This window comes from Loxodonta africana, chromosome 14 (genome assembly GCF_030014295.1).
Source record: "Loxodonta africana isolate mLoxAfr1 chromosome 14, mLoxAfr1.hap2, whole genome shotgun sequence".
NCBI classification, from domain to species: domain Eukaryota; kingdom Metazoa; phylum Chordata; class Mammalia; order Proboscidea; family Elephantidae; genus Loxodonta; species Loxodonta africana.
In genome coordinates, this window is record NC_087355.1 from 70492167 (window position 1) to 70515119 (window position 22953).

Here is a 22953-nt window from a genome sequence, read left to right on the forward strand (position 1 = left end):
CCAGTGTCACTTTAGCACCCTGAACATACTGTGCCTCACCGGCTGCCAGCTGGAAAATGGTAATTATTACGGGCCTAGTGCTATCACTGCTCATATAGCTAATATACATATATAATAACAAGTTTTCATTTTACAGTTCAGTGGTCAGGCTGGGTAATTTGGGGGGACAGTGAGTTGGGAGGGCAATTATTGCTTCATCTCCTTTATGTTTAAATTGTAGACCCTGAATTCTTATCCTGTATCTTTGGGTCTAAATGATCACAAAAGGAGCCCTGGTGGCACAACAGTTATAGGCACTTGGCTGCTAACCAAAAGGTTGAGCGTTCGAACCCTGTCAGTGGCTCTGTGGAAGAAAGACCTGGTGACCTGCTTCTGTAAAGATTACAGCCTAGGAAACCTGTAAGAACGGTGTGGCAGGGGTGTCTGACTTCCTCTTAAGACAGAGGTCCTCAGGCTGTGGAAAATTCCATTGCCTCAAGCAGCTTGCTTGGCACCCCCTGTAGATTTACATTAATATTCTGGCTTCCCCTTCCTTAATTGCTGCCTGAAACCGGAGGAAATCAATGGAAACCGGTTTAGGCGCCATGTTGACATTCTGGATGACCTTTAAGTGCATTAAATACCTCATACCTCATACTTAGTAACTTCCCCACCTCTGCGTGGAGTTTAACTGCCATTTTCTGAACATGCAATGCATGAAGTTTTATGTGAACCTCATTGCACCTGTGTAGTATGATTAAGAATGTTGCCAATGTAACTTGTATGAACTTCCTGCTTATAAACCTCATAAAAGTAACCTTCCCTCTCGCCCCAACTCTTCCTTTCTTTGTGCAATGAAATAAAGTGCCTTTCTGTTCTCCCATCTTGGTTTCTCGTTTATTGGCTGAGACGAGTTGTGCCAAGCTGAATCTGGGGTTTCCACCTGGCAATACTTGAATTTCACAAGGGGGGAAGGAAAACCAAGATCAACAACCCTAGGCTGACGACTCTGAGGCAGAGATCAGGCATACGTCCTCTCTCCAACCTTTGCTGAGGGAGGGTGCAAGCCCAGTTACCTGCTGAGTCAGGACAAATGCTGAGGTAGTGATTCATGCTCGAGGGCAGTGTTGTTCAATAAAACTTTCTGTGATGCGGGCAACGCTTTTGGTTTGTGCTGTCCAGCATAGTAACCACCAGCCTCATGTGGCTGTTGAGCACTTGAAATGTGGCTAGTGCCACTGCGGAACTGAAATACTAATTTTATTTAAAATTAATTAATTTACATTAGCCACATGTCGCTAGTGGTTTTTTACCTTTCCTTGACTTCTTCCCCTTCCCTATTCTTCCCTTACCTGCTTCCAGGTTTCTCCTGGGAGCTTTTGCTTAATAAGCTACTTTCAGACATCACCACCTCTCCCCCTAGTCTGTCTCTCTTAGATTGTTTCTGCGATTCAGGCACTATCTTGAAATTTCTCTCGTTCTATTGAATACTGAGTTCCATTCATCACAGATAATTCTCTAAGTCAGGGCTGAGATGAGCTGGTGGGGATGTGAGAAGATTCAACCATTGGTTGGATGATTAGACCAGATGACCATTAAAGTTCATTCTAGTCCTAACAGGAGTTGTACCAAACTCCTTCCAGAGTTTACCCCACATCACTCAATAATTAATTCAACAGACATTTTACTAAAAAACAAAACAAAACAAAACACTGCCATTGAGTCGATTCTTACTCACAGTGACCGTACAGGACAGAGTAGAACAGCCCCATAGGGTTTCCAAGGAGTGGCTGGTAGATTCAAACTGCCGACCTTTTGGTTAGCAGGTGAACTCTTAACCACTACACCATGGGGTTTCCAACAGACATTTTAGGCACTGATATTGCCAGGTACTATGCTAAGGAGGCCACAAATACAGGTAAAGAAACAGAGGCATAGAAGGAATAAAAGTTGTGCCCATTGTCATAAAGTACATAGAAACAGAGCTGTCTTCTGCCAGGTCGAAAAGTTGTCAGCTACTTGATGGCAAGAGTCAGCTCTGATTTGCTCAGCAAATAGTTCTTCGAAGGAGGAGACAAGTATATGATGCATTAACACCGTATTTCACATGAACCATAAATGTGCTCTGAAGGTCCTAAAAACCAGACAGGTGCCGGCAGTCCCATTGTCTGTCATTACACAACTGAAAAAGAACTTGCTGAGGTTTCTCATGCTGAACAAGCTTTAAAAAGCTCTAGTGAAACATTCCTATGGGACATTCTTTGAGCCACCAAGTGAAGCTCCCTTGTTTAACGAATCTACTTGGACTTCACGAGTGCCTACACACGTGTCTTCCTCATCTCAAAGAGGGGTGGACAGAGGCCCAGGAAAGTGGCTAGACAGGGACCATCTCACAGATGGTGACAATTATGAGCATTTTGTTCTTTGTGTTATCTCATGTTCGGCCATAAATGATAATTAACTTATCTGGCTAAAAATGTGTGGCTATATAATTTTTTTTTTTTTTTAATTCTTGAGGATAGGGGCATTGGTGGTTCAGTAAGAATTCTTGCCTTCCACATAGGAGACCAGGGTTCAGTTCCCAGCCAGTGCACCTTATGTACAGTCGCCACCTGTCAGCCAGTGGAGGCTTGCGTGTTGCTGTGATGCTGAATAGGTTTTAGCTGTGCTCCCAGAAAGACTAGGAAGAAAGGCCTGGTGATCTACTGAAAACCCTATGGATCACAACGGTCTGATCTGCAACTGATTATGGGGATGGTGCAGAACTGGGCAGCATTTCGTTCTGTTGTATACGGAGTCACCATGAGTTGAGGTCAACTTGACGGCAGCTAAGAACAACTACAACCATATGCTTGAGGAGCTCTCAGCCCCTGCAGCAACAGTGAACAATAATATAATGCACTAAAATAACTGTAACTGCCTAAAATAGGATCAAACTGCAAACAAGCCACACTCCAACACAAGGCCATGGCTACCTGGTGGCAAGAAGAGGGTATGTGTGAACTGGGCTGAACCAGGCCTCCTTCCTCCGGGGCATGCTGTCATAGATTAAAAGGTCCTTCTCCGTCAGTACAAGGAGGGCTGGCTTCCACTGCTTCTCATTCTCCCCTGGCACCTGGAACAGAAAACAGAAACTGTCAAACAACAGACTGAGAAAGGGGTGTCTGGAAAGGAGACGCTGGCATCCCCCCATCACAAGACCCAACAATAGGACTGTCTTTGGTTCAACTTGCAAGATCAAAATGGGAAGAAGCGAATCATGGTCTCATGATGCCTGATCCTTGAAAACACCTGTTGTCTCAAAGTCCCTGGTACGTATCGTCAGTGCAGCCAAGAAGCAGCCCAGCTGCCAAACAGCTGTCACTGTTTCTCACCTGCCAGTCTGTGCAGAAATCTTTATTTCGTCGTGGGAGGCAAATGCTCAGGGGAATAAGCACTCCCAGCTGGTTCCCTGGTAGAATGCATTTTTTAAAAAATGAAAGGGTAAGATTTGAAAGCTTTTGAGTAAATATCCAAAGGCTCTGAAAAATGTACTATTGAGGCAAGTGTCTATCGGAACAGGTGTGAGACACCACCATCTCTTCCCCTAGTCTCTCTCTGACTGTTTCTGCGATTCAGGCACTATTATCTGGAAATTTCTCTCGTTCTAATGAATGGTAAATTCTATTCACTGCAGATAACTCTCTAACTCAGGGCTGAGATGACCTGGCAGGGATATGAGAAGATTCAAGCCTCAGTGGATGACTAGACCAGGTGACGATTAAAGTCCATTGTAGTTCAGACTTTATCTTATGAGCTTTCTCTCTGGCCAGTGTTGACCCTTCCCGGACTCTCTAAATGTTCTCCATATATGAAAATGTCCTCCCTCCAATTTGAACCCTGGGGCTGGGGTAAATCTTTATGCTTAGTTTGGAAAAATTCAATGCTCTAATCTTGCTACTCAAAGCCATGGACCATATGCCAATAGCATCCGTATCACCTGGGAGTTTGGTAGAAGTGCAGACTATCACTAGATGGTGCCCAGCTACCACCACCGACTGCTCTGACAGGGATCACAGTAGAGGGTCCCAGACAGAGCTGCAGAAAAATGTAGAACAAAATGCTAACTCACAAAAAAAGACCAGACTTACTGACCTGCCTGTCAGAGACCGGAATAACCCCGAGAGTATGCCCCCCGGACAACCTTTTAGCTCTGTAATGAAGTCACTCCCGAGGTTCACCCTTCAGCTCATGATTAGACAGGCCCATAAAACAAAATGAGACTGAAGGGGCCCAACAGCCCGGGGGCAAGGACGAGAAGGCAGGAGGGGACAGGAGAGCTGGTAACAGGGAGCCCAAGGTTGAGAAGGGAGAGTGTTGACATGTCGTGGGGTTGGCAACCAATGTCATAAAACAATATGTGTACTGTTTAATGAGAAACTAGTTTGCTCTGTAAACGTCCATCTAAAGTACAATAAAAAAAAAAAGAAAAGAAAGATGTGCAGACTATCAGGTCTACCCCAGGCCTAAAGAATCAGAGTTTGCATTTTAACGAGATCTTCAGGTGCTTGATTCATACACCCATTAAAGATTAAGAAGGGCTGCTCTAGATAAGGTTAACGTCCTCTCTGACGCTGACAAACAATTCAGTGATGACGCAACCTGCTCATAACAAACCACCATCCAAAATCTATTCAGAAATGAACTAAACTAGACAGCAAGCTAAAGAAATGATAAAGCTGATTTTTCTCTCTCTATTATTTTCTTCAGTGCCACAGTGAAATCCGTATTGAGGTGGAAGCAGGTGTGGATGGCTTTTGCTGTAAGCTAACACGCATGACCAGTATATCAGGAATACGCGATCATCAAGAAGAAGATGTGTGGGATGGTGGGAGGGCTGAGCTTGTAGGTTATATGTTCAGACTACCTGAATCTCAGTCCCAGCTCCGCCACTTATTGTCTGTGTGACTTTGAGCAAGGTATTATTCTTTGGGCTTTATTTCCCTTGATGATAAGGATAATATCGCAAGCAACCGGGCTGACTTTGGAGCTAGAATGCCTGAATTAAATCTTAGCTCCACATTTTACTAACTGTGGGCTAGTCAGTTAATCTTTCTGTGTCTCAGTTTCTTCATCTGTAAAATGAGAAAATATTAGTACCTATAACAGAGAGTTGTTAGTAGGATTAAATGAATTGATACTTGTAAAGTGTTTTTAGCACAGTGAAGCGTAAGCACCGTGTAGCACTTAACCTCATAATGCTACCAAACCAAAAACCCAAACCTGTTGCCGTCGAGTCAATTCCAAGGCAGAACGTCTGTATAGGACAGGGTAGAACTGCCCCATAGAGTTTCCAAGGAGCGCCTGGTGGACTCAAACTGCCAACCTTTTGGTTAGCAGACATAGCACTTAACCATTATGCAACCAGGTTTCCCATAATGCTACAGTGAGCATTAAAAGAGACAGTGCATATGATGTGCTTAGCACTGTGCCTGGCAGACGGCAAAGCCTTCAGGAAAACTTAAGGTAGGGAAACTGTGGTTGACTGGCTGATTTTTTAAATGTGTCAAAAAAAAAATTATCTTTTGGAAATGGCAACAATACAAAGCAATGACTTTCCTTGGGCGGGGGGAGTTTTATTGCTGTAAAAATGTACATAATGAAACATTTGCCAAATCAATGTTTTTCACATATACAATTTAGTGACACCAATTACTTTAATCATGTGCAGCCATCACCAATAATTTTTAGGAAAAAATTTAAAGCAAGCCAAAAATATCACTGGTGCTGACAATTTTAATACCGTTTGCTCCCATCCTCTTGAAAGCTGTCCTGGGAAGAACTCATTTGACAATGATGACCTTTATTTTTTAATGCCCCCCTCCAACAATTCCAAATAAAAACTCCATTTCTAGAAGGAAGAAACCCACTTCAAAGCTATTTAGACTAGAATGTGAATGGCTGCCTGGCTTACTCCTCCCTTTATGCATTTACAAAAAAATCTAGCTTTAGCCTATTGCTTTTATAAGAAGATTTTTCTCCAACAGCAGCTTCAAGAGATCAGAATGGATTGTTAGAGAAGCCAATGTACCAGATTTTACTAGGTGAATAAGCTGTGGTCTCAAGGCATAAAAATTGTTTGGGGGATTCAGAATAAATTTTTTTCCATCCTCTACATTAAACTTAGTAAATTACTTTTTCAGCTCATTAAACAGGGCTGAAAAAGTTAAAATGATCCTCCCGAAGCGATTCCGTTACTTACCTAGTCAGATCTGATCCATTAACTTGGACTGGAATCAGTCATTTAAATGTGAGCACGACTGAGCATGATTTTCAAAAACAGCATTAAGTTTGCAAAATAAACCTCAACGATAAATACTAACAGTGAAAACGCAGAACTCTCTGCTGGTGGGATCACAAACTTACTCACACACATATCAAGTGGTATACGTAAGTCGGAGCAATTCCAAAGCCCTATAATATTTTTCAATTTATAAGAGTCCAGCGTCATTTGGATATTATCAACTCTGTTGTGAGAACACTTGGGGTGGGCATTTTTCACCATTCCTGTGTGGACAGCTGCCATTTTCTTACTGTGTGAATGCTTCAAGGTAGAAGTGCCCATGAGGACAACTGACTTTCCCAGGAGAAAAATTTCATGTTGAAGAACACGGTTTTTAAACTATACTTTGTGCCACCACATTTCAAAGCCTTCTCAGTTGTTCAAATAATTTTCTTCAGACTCAAGTATTTGTGTTATTGTTCTAGTGACAACTTCCATGACAAATCCCAGTTTCCTGGAATCCGAAGATATCTCAGTGTTAAGATAACGGCTCTGGGATGTGTCTACCTTTTAGTAAAATGTGATGTGATGTAATGTGATGTGATGTGACGTGACGTGATGACGTCCATCTCAATCCCAGTTTCCTGCCACTGGATGCTTTAATTGTCAGTGTATTAAGAACTAATCATGTTTCCAATGAAGAAGGCAAAGGAAGGAAAGAGATAAATAAGCATTCAGTTCAAAAATTATTCTGAAGCATGACTTTGGTGAGCTGAACCCCATTCAAAGGAAGGCAAAAATTTATTTCTACCCAGCTTTTCTGGAAAGATGTTCCATCAAATCCAAATGATGCAAAAAGGATTTGCACCCAAGACATGTGTTTAAACGCAGAATATAGTGACTAACCCCCATATTCATCTCCACAGAGGGTGAGAGAAAAGGCTTATAGTATGGGAAGAATTCAAAACGAATAGTTGTAAGAAGTTACTAGTAAGAACTGTGGAAAGTGGATTCATTGAATCTTGTATTTGAGACAGGTCTCATAAATCATCTAGTTTAGTTATTTTCAAACTTTTAAAATTAATTGAACCCTCTGTCCCAATTACACTGCAAGTGGAAGCACAACAGGAAAGCGATCAAAGCACAGCTTTTTTGAGGTTGCATCCTTGTTGGGAAGCTACACCTCAGTCGCGTTATCTCCTTATCCTACATCCACCCGCTCTCCCTAGTAGGGTTCCCAGTGCTCCGTGGAATATGGTTTGAAAACTCCTGATCTAGACTCCTCTAAAGTACCTGTAGTCTGCAGATTACTTTCAAAGAGACTGTTGTGCTGAAACTTTTCAGTGTCTTTCCTACAGGTACTTCCAAAGAGCAGAATATTACTGGTGCCTCTTAGACAGAGTTGTAAGGATTAGAATGATTCAGTACCTGTAGAGAGCTTAGAGATGTGTTTTGCACATAGCAAATACCCAGTGCCGTCGAGTTGATTACGACTCATAGCGACCCTATAGGACAGAGTAGAACTGCCCCATAGAGTTTCCAAGGAGCGCCTGGTGGATTCGAACTGCTGACCTTTTGGCTAGCAGCTGCAGCTCTTAACCACTATACTACCAGGGTCTCCACGTAGCAAATAAGCCTTAAAAATTTATATTTAATAACTAAATTAATAGGCTATTCTCCCTATCACGTTAAGGTAGTTTAAGTGAATACCAAGTTAAAGACCTGAGTGAACTTGGACAAGTATTATTTGACTTTGCTGGGTCTAAATTTCCTCACCTTCCAAATGGGACTAAGTTATTGCTAACAGGAGTGTTCAACAAGACAATCTATACAAAAGACCTCCAAGATGGTGGCTATTAACGGCTATTGAGTCGGTAGTCTAGTTGGTCCCTGACTCATGGCAACCTCACACACAACAGAAGGAAGTTCTGCTTGATTGTGGATTGGACATTGTGATCCACAGAGTTTTCATTGGCTGATTTTCTGAAGTAAATCACCAGGCCTTTCTTCCTAGTTTGTCTTAGTCTGGATGCTCCACTGAAACCAGTTCACCATCATAGCAACACGGAAGCCTCCACTGACAGATGGGTGGTAACTTTGCATGAGGTGTGCTAAACAGGAATTGAACTCAGGTCTCCCCCATGGAAGATGAGAATTCCATCACTAAACCACCACTGCCCCCACCCAACATGGGAGTCCTCAAGACTATTAAACTGCTACCACTACAGTCTTCCAGCTATATGGATCAGGGAGGGAGACTGAGATGGAGGGACAGTGACTAAGAACAGAGTGAAAAAGTTCACAAAGGAAGGTCAATCACACTTTTGTCTTGGAGATCATGGTTATCTTGACAACTTTTTAATTTAAGTCTGTTTACCTCAGTTTCCTAGGTGTATAGAACAAAGGACAAGATACCAGTGTAATAATAATTAACATTTATCAACTTCCAAGTGCTTTACAAACATTAGATAATTAATCCCTGCACCACTCTCAGGGAGGCAGATAAAGATCATCTCTACTCAAAGAAGAGGAGGAACTTTTAAATGAGGCCACAGGGAATACAGTAAGCAAGGCCACTCCAACTCCCAATTCTTACAGTTAGCCCTGAACAACCTCCAAGACAAGCAATCAGGAGCCCGACAGGACATCTACACTTGGATGCAAAGGAGAATGAAAAGGAGGAGAAGGTAATGGAGGAGCGGAAAAGGATAGAAAGAAAATGTTCAAAACAGGGTTCTGTGGAGGCCTCAAATTATTAAGACAAATTTCCCTCACCTCACACAAATCCCAAGTTGTTTGAGGTCTGGATCACTGCTGAATTTAGGGTTTTTTTTTTTTTTAATTTTTTTTAGAGTGGAGAGCAGAATGAGCAAACATTCTGTCTGATGGGTGTTAAGATGATAGTGTAAAAACTGTTCCAGAGAAAGTAGTGTGAAATACATGGAATGTCAGTGATCTGACTGGAACATTTAAAGAAGGCTGTTATGAACTGGATTGTGTCCCCCCAAATATAAAAAAAATGTGCTGTAAATCATAACCCCTATACCTGTGGTTAGGGAGCCCCAGTGGTGCAGTGGCTAAGCGCTCAGCTGCTAACCGAAAGGTCAATGGTTTGAACCCACTAACCACTCTGATGTAGAAAGATGCGGCAGTCTGCTTCCATAAATATCACAAACTTGAAAACCCTATGGGGCAGTTCTACTATGTCCCATAAGGTCACTCTGGGTGGGAATCAACTGGGTGGGTTCTCTTTGTTATGTTAATGAGGCAATATTAATGTAGGATGTGTCTTGAGTCAATCTCTTTGAGATATACAAGAAGAAGATTAAGCAGAGATGGGGAAAGATAGATGGCAACCCACGTAAAGATCATCAAAGAGCAGAAGCTGAAAAAAGACAAGGAATATCCTCTACAGCAGATAGAGAGAGAAAGCCTTCCACTAGAGTCGGCATCCTGAATTTGGACTTCTAGCCTCCCAACTGTGAGAAATAAATTTTTCTTTGTTAAAGCTGCCCACCTATAGTATTTCTGTTATAACAGCACTAGATAATTAAAACAAAGATAATCTGAGCGTGGAATTATTTTTATATGTCAGCTCTTCCACCAACCAACAACTGCAGTCACCCGTTTCAAACTTGCTTCCCCTCAAAAAAACCTGAAATGGGTTCTAGACTTTATATTGTTCAATAAAGCTCCAGATGCCAGGGTCATAATTGGAAGCCTCTTCAAAGTCAAAGTGCAAGCTAGCATAGTGGAGACTTCGGTGCTGAGATTGTAGATAAATCAGAGAAAACACCTCACTGTTAATTCCACAACAGAGGACATACAATGGGACTCTAAGCTAAAGAAAAAGAAATAGAAGACGTCCAGACTGGAAAGGAAGAAGTAAAACTGTCTTTATTCCCCTTTCAGCTCAGTAATGAGGTCACTCTTGAGGTTCACCATTCAGCCAAAGAACAGACCCATGGAACAATACAAGGGACTAAAGGGGTGCACCAGCTCTAGGGCAGGGACTGGAAGCTAGGAAGGAACAGGAAAGCTGGTAACACGGAACCCACGGTTGAGAAGGGAGAGTATTGACTGACATGTCATGGAGTTGTTAACCAATGTCATACAACAACATGAGTACTAACCATTTGATGAGAAACCTAGTTTGTTCTGTAAACCTTCATCTAAAGTTCAATTAAAAAAAAAAAAAGTCTTTATTCACAGACCACATGAACATCTATGTAAAAAATTTGATGGAACTCACCAAAAAGCTACTAGAAGTAATAAGTGAGTTGAGTAAGGTTGCAAGATACAAGATCAATGTATAAAAATCAATACTATTTCTATATCCTGGCAACCAAGTTAGAAATTGAAAACAATAAAAATGTAATACTCTTCTACACTAGCATAAAAATATGAATTTCTTAGAGATAAATGAAACAAAGCACAAGACCTGTATACTAAAACTACAAAACATTTCGGAGAAAAATTAAGACAGAAACAAAAGTGAAGGTATCCCGTGTCTACGTGCTGCAAGATCAATACTGTTACGATATCAATTCTCCCCATATTAATCTATAGATTGAACACAATCATAGCAAAACTCTCAGCAGGCTTTTTGTAGAAAATAGTAAGCCAATTCTAAAATTCATGTGGAAATGCAAAAAACCTAGAATGGACAAAACATCTTCGAAAAGGAAAAACAAAATTGGAGAAATAATGCTACTTGACTTTGAGTTATTTATACAGCTACAGTAATTGAGTGTGGTATTGGTGTAAAGATAAACAGATCAATGGGAAAGAATAGAGAGAATAAAACAGAAACAGATTCACACCTAAATTTCAAAAAAGGAGAAAGGCAATTCGGTGGGGAAAGAACACTCTTTTAACAAATGGTCCTGGAAATATTGGGTATATACGCAAAAAAAAAAGAATTTCTTTCTGTACCTCTCATCATATAAAAAGATGAACTCAAAATAGATCATAGCCCTAACTGTAAAATGTAAAACTATAAGACTTCTAGAAGAAAAGAGAGAAAATCTTTGTGACCTTGGGTTAGGCAAATATTTCTTAGGTATGACAGCAAAAGCATGATCCACAAATGGAAAAAAATCTTAAATTGTACTTTACTGAAATTAGAAACTTCTACTTTCTGAAAGCTGTTAAGAGGTTGAAGAGACAAGTCACAGACTGGAAGAAAACATTTGCAAAGCATGTATCTGATAAAGGACTTGTATCCAGAATATATAAAGTTCCCTCAAAATTCCATAACAATAAGAAAACAGCTCAATAAAAATGGGCAAAATATTTAAGCAGACACTTCACCAAAGAAGACATATATAGATGCCAAATAAGCACATTAAAAGATGTGCAACATCATTAGGGCAAGGCAAGTGAAAGCCAGACGAGCTATCACCACACCCGTGTTAGAATGAGTGAAATTAAAAAGACTGACCACACCAAGTGTTGGTGAGGATGTGGAACTAATGGAAACTCATACACTGCCAGTGGAATGGAAACTGGTGTAACATTTGGGAAAAGAGGTTAGCAGTTTCTTAAAAAGTTAAACATACACCTACTGTTTGATCCAGCCATTCCACTTCTAGGTAGTAAATCAAGAGAATGAGACACGTGGCCATAGGAAGACTTGCACATAAATGTTCTTAGTAACTTTGTATGTAACACCCCAAAACTGGCAACAACCCAAGTGCCCATCAACAGGAGAACGCATAAATAAGTTGTATATATCAATTAATATGGAATAACACTTAATAACAACAAAAAGGCAAGAACTAATAACACAACAATGTAGATGATTCTCAAAATAATATTGCTGAGTAAACGAAGCCAGAGAGAAAGTATGTACTGTATAATCCCCTGACAAAACAATTCTAGGAAATGCAAACTGATCTATAATGACAGAAAGAACAATAGTGGTTGCCTGGGAAAGGGAAAAAAAAAAAATATATATATATATATATATGCTATGAGTCGGAATCAACTCCACGGCACTGGGTTTATATATATATATGCATTGCTGTTTGGAAAATGCCTACAAAACAGTCATACATCATGATAGCTACTTTTGAAAAGAATATACACAGAGGTATTTCTCCCCAGATGGCAGGATTTGGGGTGATTTTTTAAATTATTTTTGCTAAAATCATTAATTTTTAACCAGTGAACAAAAAATACGTAATTTTTTGAATATTACAATTAAATTGTTTTTTAAAAAATGGTTGGCTGCAGAGCACCTGCCTATAGAAGTATACAGCCAGGAAATTAATCATAAGAAAATGGGCAGAACCCACTACCTTTTCAGTCAACGTCCCAGTTTTCTTTTCTCCTTTGAACACTTGCAGACATGGGGTAGGGTTTTTGAAAGTTATCTTATTTACTGAGTATGTAGAAGGTCAAACGCTAACGTACTCTAACAGAGCCCTTTGATGGCTCTATTAAAAGTACTGCCTGGGTACCAGGGTTTCATAACGAAGTCAACCTCAGGGCAGATCATGCACATATCCAAGGAGAAAGGTGCACAGCCAGTGATGTCAATACCCTCTCATCAGACAGCATCGCCGAAGGACAAGGTAGAAGGCAGAGAAGGACCTGGTCTCCATGACAGCACAGGGGCACTTCAGCCACCTGAACCTGGCCTCGCAAAAGCTTTGCCTCGTTTGCTTACTGCTAATGAGATAGCACTTCTATATGACAACTTTTTAAGACACATTCCAGTAATGTGTCTTTACTTTAAAAAGGTTGCTGGGTTCTCTTTGGGTTATGCTGTAGCTCTATTTAACTAAGAGTTTAGGGAAAAAGTCATCAAGTTGGACCAACACATTGGAAGAACCTGACCCATTCACCAGGCAGCCTATTCCTCTTTAACTTTAGGATGATCTTCCACCCTTTCTTTTGAAAAGCAGAATGCCAGACTTGTTGATGCATCTTTCTACTGGGAGGTATTCCACTACCTCTCTGCTCCTTTGTCCATTTGAGTCTAACTAACGCCCCTCCCAAGGAAAGAGGTGTCGTTAATTTTATTGTTCTGGGACCTCTTTTTTATTGATCAATCAGTAGATAAGAACTGCTTTGGGTGAAGGGAAAGACAACACTCAATACAAGGAAGGTCAGCCTAATTGGACTGGACTAAAAGCAAAGAGGTTTCCGGGATAAAATGAAAGCTTCAAAGGTCAGCGGAGCAGGGGCTGGGGTCTGGGGAACATGGTATGAGGGGACTTCTAAGTTAATTGGCAAAATAATTCTATTATGAAAACATTCTGCATCCCACTTTGAAATGTGGCGTCTGGGGTCCTAAATGCCAACAAGCGGCCATCTAAGATACATCAATTGGTCTCAACCACCTGGAGCAAAGGCAGAGGAAGAACACCAAGGTCACACGACAACTAAGAACCCAAGAGACAGAAAGGGCCACATGAACCAGAGACCTACATTATCCTGAGACCAGAAGAACTAGTTGGTGCCCGGCCACAATCGATGTCTGCCCTGTCAGGAAGCACAACAGACAACTCCTGAGGGAGCAGGAGACCAATGGGATACAGACCCCAAATTCTCATAAAAAGACCATACTTAATGGTATGACTGCGACTAGAGGAAACTCGGAGGCAATGCTCCCCAGACCTTCTGATGGCACAGGACAGGAACCATCCCCGAAGACAACTCATCAGACATGAAAGGGACTGGTCAGCGGCGGGGAGAGAGATGCTGATGAAGAGTGAGCTAATTAAATCCGGTGGACACTGGAGAGTGTGTTGGCAACTCTTGACTGGAGGGGGGATGGGAAGACAGAGAGAGAGGGAAGACGGCAAAATTGGCACGAAACGAGAGACTGAAAGGGCTGACTCAATAGGGGGAGAGCAAGTGGGAGAAGGGAGTAAGATGTATGTAAACTTACATGTGACAGACTGATTGGAATGGTAAATGTTCACTTGAAGCTTAATAAAAATTAATTAAAAAAAAATTTCCGGTGCTAAAATACGTAACATAAAATTTGCCATTTTAACCATTTTTTAAAAGGTATAATTCAGTGACATTAATGACATTCACCAGGTTGTACAATCATCACCACTATTTCCAAACCTTTTCCATCACCCTAAACAGGAACTCAGTACCCATTAAGCAATAACTGTCCCTTCTCTCTTCCCCCCAGTCCCTGAGAACCTCTAACCTTCTTTGTTCTCTATGCTTATTCTAGATATTTCGTATAAGTAGGACTATGCAATATTTGTCTGCTTGTGTCTGGCTTATTTCACTTGCATAATGTTTTCAAGGTTTATCCATGTCGTAGTATGTATCAGAACTTCATTTCTTTTATGGCTGAATGATATTATACTGTATGTATATACCACATTTTGTTTACCCATTCATCTGATGATGGATTCTTGGGTGGTTTCCACCTTTTGACTTATTGTGAATAATGCTGCAATATACACTGTTACACAAGAATCTGTTTGAGTCCCTGATTTCAATTCTTTTGGGTATATAACCAGAAGTGGAATTGCTAAGTCAGATAATAATTACGGAGCCCTGGTGGCATAGTGGTTAAGAGCTCAGCTGCAAACCAAAAGGTTGGCAGTTCAAATCCACCAGCCACTCCTTGGAACCCTATGGGGCAGTTCTACTCTGTTCTATAGCATCGCTATGAGTCGGAACCTACTGGACAGAACCTAACAACAACAACATGGTAATTACAAAGAGCCCTCATAGTGAAATGGTTAAATGCTTGGCTGCTAACCCAAAGGTCAGTGGTTGGAACCCACTAGCTGCTCCACAGAAGAAAAGACCTGGCAAGCTGCTCCTGTAAAGATTTCAGCCTAGGAAACCCTATGGGGCAGTTCTATTCTGTCCTATAGGGTCACTATGAGTTTGGAATTGACTCTACGGGACACAGCAACATGGTAATTCCACATTAACTTTTTAAGGAACCACCGAACTATTTTCTACAGCACCTGCCCCATTTTACACTCTGGGTCTCTTTTAATAGCAGGCAAGGTCATGTTTGTCAATGGTGGGTGTCTGGGGTCATTTTCAAATTCCTGTGGTGAGAATATATATACCAAGGTGACTCCAGGGGCAGGCTGGCCATTTTGGTCCACATGGTTGACTCATTTTGTAAACCTAGGCATCCTAGATTCAAGAGAGGGCACAGGAGGCAAGAAACATCACATAGTCATGTTCTGTATAATTCAGTGCTTTTCAGACTTTGGCATTAGAGTTTATCTAACACTAAAAACCAAAAGCCAAACTCCTTGCCATCGAGTCAATTCTGACTCATAGCGACCCTATAGGATAGAGTAGGACTGCCCCATAGAGTTTCCAAGGAGCACCTGATGGATTCGAACTGCCGACCTTTTTTGGTTAGCAGCCGTAGCACTTAACCACTACACCATCAGGGTTTCCTTATCTAACAGTAGTAGTCCACAAAAAAAAAAAAAGTTGATTCTGACTCATTACCACCCTATAAGACAGAGTAGAACTGCCCCACAGGGTTTTCAAGGAGCAGCTGGTGGATTCAAACTGCTGACCTTTTAGTTAGCAGCCAAACACTTAACCACTGCGCCACCATGACACTTGCCCAGCTATTAACATATGTGTTTTGTTGTTGTTGTTGTTTCTCATTAGTACAGCATTCGCCCTGGTTCTCATTTGGCAACCCCAGAAGGGAGAAGGGGTGAGTAATTACATGCCAAAATCCTATTCTGTACTTTCACCACTTAGTATTCTGATGAGAGACCCTGGCCACAAACTTGGACACTAGCCTGGATTCTGCTATGTGTCCCCTTTGTCATCCACTTTGAATAATGTTGCCTGCTTTCTTCCCTGCTTGAGTTAGTTTTTACTAACCTGCTTACTCTCTCTCCCTCCCTCTAGAGAAACCCTGGTTCCATGACCATGAACACGCTTTCCACACCTGGACACACTTTCTGGATCTAGACCTACCCACCCCTGTCTGTCCCTTCTCCAACCAGTGAGGCTCAACTACTGAGAGGCTGTCTCACCAGGATTCTATTTAATCAAAATATTTATATGTGACCCATGCCTGGGTCCAACTGGGAATATCCTGGGTCCTTCCCCAGGACATGGCCACTCTTTCAGACAGCTTCAAAACACCAGCTGTTTAAAATGGAGACCTGTTGTTTGTATGAAAATGAATTTCTCAGAATGCTGAATAAAACGGTTTGTTCTTTTAAACCTGGGTACCGGAATTTAAAAACATTTCTTTTTAATCTTGTTTACTTCTTTGCTTAGCTCATCCTTTTCTGAGGAAAGCCTAAAAGCAAATTTCAACTCTATGCCCTTCCTAAATTATACAATATTATAATTGAGTAAGATCGGTTTTGTTTGGGATTTTCTGTAGCTTTGGGTAGGACTCCTTGGGTGGTGGAAGCGGTCAAGTGCTCAACTACTAGCTAAGAAGTTGGCAGTTCAAACCCACCCAGAGGTGTCTTGGAAAAAAGTCCTGGTGATCTGCTCCTGAAAGGTCACGACCATCAAAACCCTATGAAGTGCAGCTCTACTCTGCATGCACGGGGTTGCCATGAGTTGGAATCGACTTGACAGCCACTAACAACCATGACGTACCTTTGGGTCTCTTATAAAAAGTAACACGTTAGACTAGACAATAGATAAGTGGTAACTTTGGTGAAGGGTAAGACAGTACACAATACTGGAGAAGTTGGCACAACATGACCAAGGCAAAGTCATAGAAACTTCATAGACACATCCAAACTCCCTGAGGGACTAAATTACTAGGGCCAGCAACCATGATCTTGAGGGATATCTAACTCAACTGGCATAACATAGTTCATAAAGAAAATGTTCTATATCGCACTTTGGTGAATACCATCTGGGGTCTTAAAAGCTTCTGAGTAACCATCCAAGATACTCCACTGGTCCCATCCCATCTGGAGCAAGAGAGAATGAAGAAAACCAAAGACACAAGGGAAAGATCAGTCCAAAGGACCAATGGACCACAACTACCACAGTCTATTCCAGACTGAGTCCAGGACAACTAGATGGTGCCTGGCTACCACCACCGACTGCTCTGAAAGGGATCACAATGGAGGGTCCCGGACAGAGCTGGAGAAAAATGTAGAACAAAAATTCTAACTCACAAAAAAACACCAGACTTACTGGTCTGACAGAGACTACAGAAATCCCCAGAGTATGGCCCCCAGACACCCTTTTAACTTAGTACTGAAGTCACTCTTGAAGTTTACCTTTCAGCCAAAGATTAGGAAGGCCCATAAAACAAACAATAACACACATAGGTCAACCCCATATATGAGACCACCCACATGGGCACACGTGCCCAGGGGCAAGGATGAGAGGGCAGGAGAGGACAGGAAAGCCGGATGAATGGAAATGGGGAACCCAAGGTCAAGAAGGCGAGAGTGTTGACGCGTCGTGGGGTTGGCAACCAATGTCACAAAACAATATGTATATTAAATGTTTAATGAGAGACTAATTTGCTCTGTAAACCCTCATCTAAACCACAATAAAAATAATAGTAATAATAATTACGTTATACAGAGCAGTTAGAAGAGAAAGGTTTAGAGAGAATTTAACATACTGGATTTTGACTCATTTAAATCTGGAGGTTTAAATATCTACATGACAGGAAAAGAATTCTCTTTGTCAGGGGAGGATGAGGCTGGGGGGAGTAACATGTACCGAGAACCTACTCCAATGAGCACCATGCTCTGCCTTCTCTTTTTAATCTTTTCAACAACGCTGTGAGGCTTTTATTATTAACCCCACTTTACAGAAGAAGAAACTGGTACTGTACTGGCCAAGGTTACATGTCACATTGGTTTCTTATGGCAAAGTACCACAAATTGGTGGCTTAAAACAACACGAATTTATTCTCGCAAAATTCTGGAGGCTAGAAGTATGAAAGGAAGGCATCAGCAGGGCTATGCTCCCTCTGAAACCTCTAGAAGAGGATCCTTTCTTGCCTCCTCCAGTTTGTGGCAGCCGCAAGCATTTCTTGGTTTGTGGCAGCGTAACTCCAATCTCTTCCTACCCCTTCGGATGGCCGGCTTCCCGCTGAGTCTGTGTCTCTGTGCCCAAATTTCTCTCTTCTTATAAGGACGCCAGCCATATTGGACTTGTTGTCACCGTTGGCTGCCGTTGAGTCAACCACCAACTCAGCCTAATGGGATCGAACTGCTATGATCCATAGGGTTTTCACTGGCTGATTTTCCTTAGTGGATCACCAGGCATTTCTGCCTAGTCTGTCTTAGTCTGGGAGATTCATGGAAAACTCTTCAGCATCGTAGCAACATGCAAGCCTCTATTGGATTTAGGGCCCCCACTAATCTGTTATGACCTCAACTTAACTTGAAATTACTTCTGTAAAGATGCTATTTCAAATAAGGTCATGTTCTTATGTGAGATTTTGGGTGGACATGCATTTTGGAGGATACTACTCAACCTAGTGCACATGGTTACAGTGATAAAGGCACGTATGTGCCTTCCTGACTTCAAAGCCCACAGGACACAAAGCTGCCTCCCATAAGAATGGAAAGGGAGGACGATGTGGGAAAATGAAGCGAGCCTTGGAGTGAAGACAGCTGGGAACTCAGCAGTCATGTCTCCTGCTGGCTGGTGTGCATGAGGCCCAGCTCTGTGCCCCCACACAGCAGGTATGCTTCCCCTGGGGTTCCTTCCTTTTTGCCCTTCTTTCTCACTTCCTTGTGCATGGGGTTTCACTCAGGACACACATCAACAGTTTGGTCCAAGTTCCTAAATTTCGCTCAATGTAATCAAAGCTTTTTATTCACAAAGTCTTACATCTGATTAAAGTAATTCAAGACTAAGGTGTAAATGACTTATAACCTTTAATATGCTGTTCTACTAAGGGATACTTCTATTTATAACAAGGAGCTGGGACAAAATTAATCTCTTATATTTACTCTTCACTGCACAATTGAAGGGCTAGTCAATGAAGCACAATTTGTTCTCTCAAGCATCCCATTATACATTTCATTTGCAGGTTATTGTTACTTCAGCAAACCCTTGTCTGGGCTCATGGTGCTCACCTTAGTACACATATTTACAAATACCAAGATAATGAAGTCTACCTTAATGTGCTGTGTGCAGTTTAGGGTCAAACATATATTCTATGCTTAGCAACATATAACAGATGATTACAGGCTATAAATCAGGGTTTGGACATTTGTAACTACCAGGCTTTTCTAGATCTGTGAATCACTAGGAACTCATCCTTCTAGCTAAGCACGTGTTTTCAGAAATGTAACAGTGTCTACAGTGACCACAGAATCTTCTAAGCAAGGAGTCACAAATTCAGATGACTACAGAGGACCAAGTACCACCAACCAAGGGATAAGGGAGCCTCTTTTCGGCATTAGCTTATTACCAGGAGCGATGGTGGACACAGCATTGCCATTTCTTCTAATTCTTCAAGAGAAGCCAGAAATCTGGATTTTTATGTGAACACCCCCTAATTTTCAAAAGTCAGTGTGTTAGTTTCCTATTGCTGCTATAAGCAATTACCATAAACGTAGTGGCTTAAAACAACACAGATTTTTTACCTTACAGTTCTGGAGGTCAGCTGCCTTAATATCAAGGTGTCAGCAGGCCTGTGCTACTCTTTCTGGAGGCTCTAGGGAAGAATCTACTTCCTTGCCTTTTCTAGTTTCTAGAGGCCACCTACATTTCTTGGCTTGTGGCACCACATTATGTTGTCTACTCTCCTTCTGCTTCCAATGTCATATCATTTCCTCTTAACTCTGACCCTCCTGCCTCCTTCTTATAAGGACTCTTGTGACTTACTGGGCCCATTTGGATAATTCAGGACACTATCTCCATTTCAAGATCCTTAACTTAATTACTAACTTACCTATTTAATTACTACTTAAATTATCAGGAAGGACCAGTCCCTGGAGAAAGACATCATGCTTGGTAAAGTAGAGGGTCAGCGAAAAAGAGCAAGACCCTCAACGAGATAGACTGACACAGTGACTGCAACAATGGGCTCAAACATAGCAATGATTATGAGGATGACACAGGACTGGGCAGTGTTTCATTCTGTTGTACGTAGGGTTGCTGTAAGTTGGAACTGACTTGACGGCACCTGACAACAACAACAACTTAATTACATCTGCACAATCCCTTTTCCCGTGTAAGATAACAAATCCACAGGCTCCAGGGAATAAGGCATGGATATCATTTGGGGCCATTATTCTCCCTGTCACAGTTGGCAACTAATTCAAATTAGGAAAATATTGTTGTTGTAGTTTTTTTCTAGTCAGTTGTTGTTAGCTGCCGTTGAGTCGGTTCCAACTCATAGCGACCCTATGCACAACAGAATGAAACACTGCCCAGTCCTGCGCCATCCTTACAATCGTTGTTATGCTTGAGCTCATTGTTGCAGCCACTGTGTCAATCCACCTCGTTGAGGGTCTTCCTCTTTTCTGCTGACCCTGTACTTTGCCAAACATGATGTCCTTCTCCAGGGACTGATCCCTCCTGACAACATGTCCAAAGTATGTAAGATGCAGTCTCGCCATCCTTGCTTCTAAGAAGCATTCTGGTTGTACTTCTTCCAAGACAGATTTTATACAGAGTGAAATGATACGATGTCTAGTATTTGCTTTAAAATCTCCAGCATGCCTTCTTCCATTCCCAAGAAAAGATGGAGAGATAGGACAAACAAGATAGACAAAAGGCTGACAATTGTTGAAACTAGGCTATGGGTATCTGGAGGCTCGTTACTACTTTTTATTGTATTGTATGTAAAAATCTGAAAATTCCTGTCTAAAAAAATTTAAAGTAAACAATAGGAGGACCATCTGCAAGCCAGATACTATCCACAGACTACCAGTAGGCTGTTTAATAATAAGCACCCACCTGCTCAGAACTACACACAAACACATACACATAATTGTCACAAAGGCATTCATGGATTTAACAAACAGTTTCACCTAGTCCCTGATGCTCTCAAAGTCTGAAGTGGCATTCTGCTGAAGTGTAAATGTGACTGAGTTAAGAGAAGGCTAAGGCGTGAGGCTGGGCTATTAGCTATTGAGTGATACCTTTTAATAACAGTCCCTATCCTCAAATTGAGATTCTTCAACAATCTGAGGATAGGGACTGCTATTGATGGAGAAGCTCAATATTATCAGTCAGAACAAGGCCAGCAGCCCACTGCAGGGCAGACCATCAATCGCTTATATTTAAGTTCAAGTGGAAGCTCAAGAAAATTAAAACTAGTCCATGAGAGCCAAAGTATGAATTTGAGTATATCCCACATGAATTCAGAAATCATCTAAAGACTAAATTTGACACACTGAACACTAACAACAGAAGACCAGACGAGTTGTGGGATGATATCAAGGACTTTATATACAAAGAAAGCAAAAGGTCATTAAAAAGACAAGAAAGAAAGAAAAGACCTAAAGGGATGTCAGAAGAGACTCTGAAATTTGCTCTTGAACATACAGCAGCTAAGGCAAAAGGAAGAAATGATGAAGTAAAAGAGCTGAACAGAGTATTTCAAAGAGAGGTTCAAGAAAACAAAGTGAAGTATTATAATTAAATGTGCAAAGACCTGGAGTTAGAAAACCAAAAGGGAAGAACATACTCAGCACTTCTCAAGCTGGAAGAGCTGAAGAAAAAATTCAAACCTCGAGTTGCAATATTGAAGGATTCTAAAGGGAAAATATTAAAGGATGAAGGAAACATCAAAAGAAGATGGATGGAATATACAAAGTCACTGTACCAAAAAGAACTGGTCAACATTCAACCATTTCAGGAAGTAGCATATAATCAAGAACCAATGGTACTGAAGGAAGAAGTCCAAGCTGCACTGAAGGCATTGCTGAAAAATAAGGATCAAGGAATTGAGAGAATACCAACTGAGATGTTTCAGCAAACAGATGCAATGCTGGAAGTGCTCACTTATCTATGCCAAGAAATGTGGAAGACAGCTACCTGGCAACTGACTGGAAGAGATCCATATTCATGCCCACTCCAAAGAAAGGTGATCCAATTGGAATGCAGGAATTATTGAACAATATCAATTTTTTTTTTATCATTAATATCACATGCAAGTAAAATTTTGCTGAAGGTAATTCAAAAACGGTTGCAGCAGGACATCAACAGGGAACTGCCAGAAACTGGAGCTGGATTCAGAAGAGGACACGGAAGGAGGGATATCATTGCTGATGTCAGAAGGATTTTGGCTGAAAGCAGAAAATATAAGATGTTTACCTGTGTTTTACTGACTATGCAAAGGCATTCGACTGTGTGGATCGTAACAAATTATGAATAAAACTGCAAAGAATGGGAATTCCATGTGGAACCTGTACATAGATCAAGAGACAGTCTTTCAAACAGAACAAGGGGATACCGTGTGGTTTAGTCAGGAAAGGTGTGCATCAGGGTTGTATCCTTTCACCATACTTATTGAATCTATACGCTGAGCAGTCTATATGCTGCGCAAATCATCTGAGAAGCTGGACTACATGAAGAAGAGCAGGGCATCAGGCTTGAAGGAGGACCCATTAACATCCTGCAATATGCAGATGACACAATGTCACTTGCTGAAAGAGAAGAGGACTTGAAGCACTTAACTGATCAAGATCAAAGACTATAGCCATCATTATGGATTATACCTCAGTATAAAGAAAACAGCAGTGGTTTTTTTTTTTTTTGGTATAAAGAAAACAAAAATCCTCACA

At 41.4% G+C, this 22953-nt stretch overlaps 1 protein-coding gene across 4 annotated transcripts in view; it reads right to left on the minus strand.

The window, feature by feature from the left end:
- The window catches only part of SNTB1 (syntrophin beta 1), a 255140-nt gene that overhangs the window by 40155 nt on the left and 192032 nt on the right, over positions 1–22953 (minus strand). For all 4 annotated transcript variants that reach the window (XM_064268023.1, XM_023545677.2, XM_064268022.1 and 1 more), the window contains exon 4: positions 2955–3094. In XM_064268023.1, the coding sequence (XP_064124093.1) occupies positions 2955–3094 (140 nt within the window). The remainder of the gene's footprint in view (positions 1–2954; positions 3095–22953) is intronic.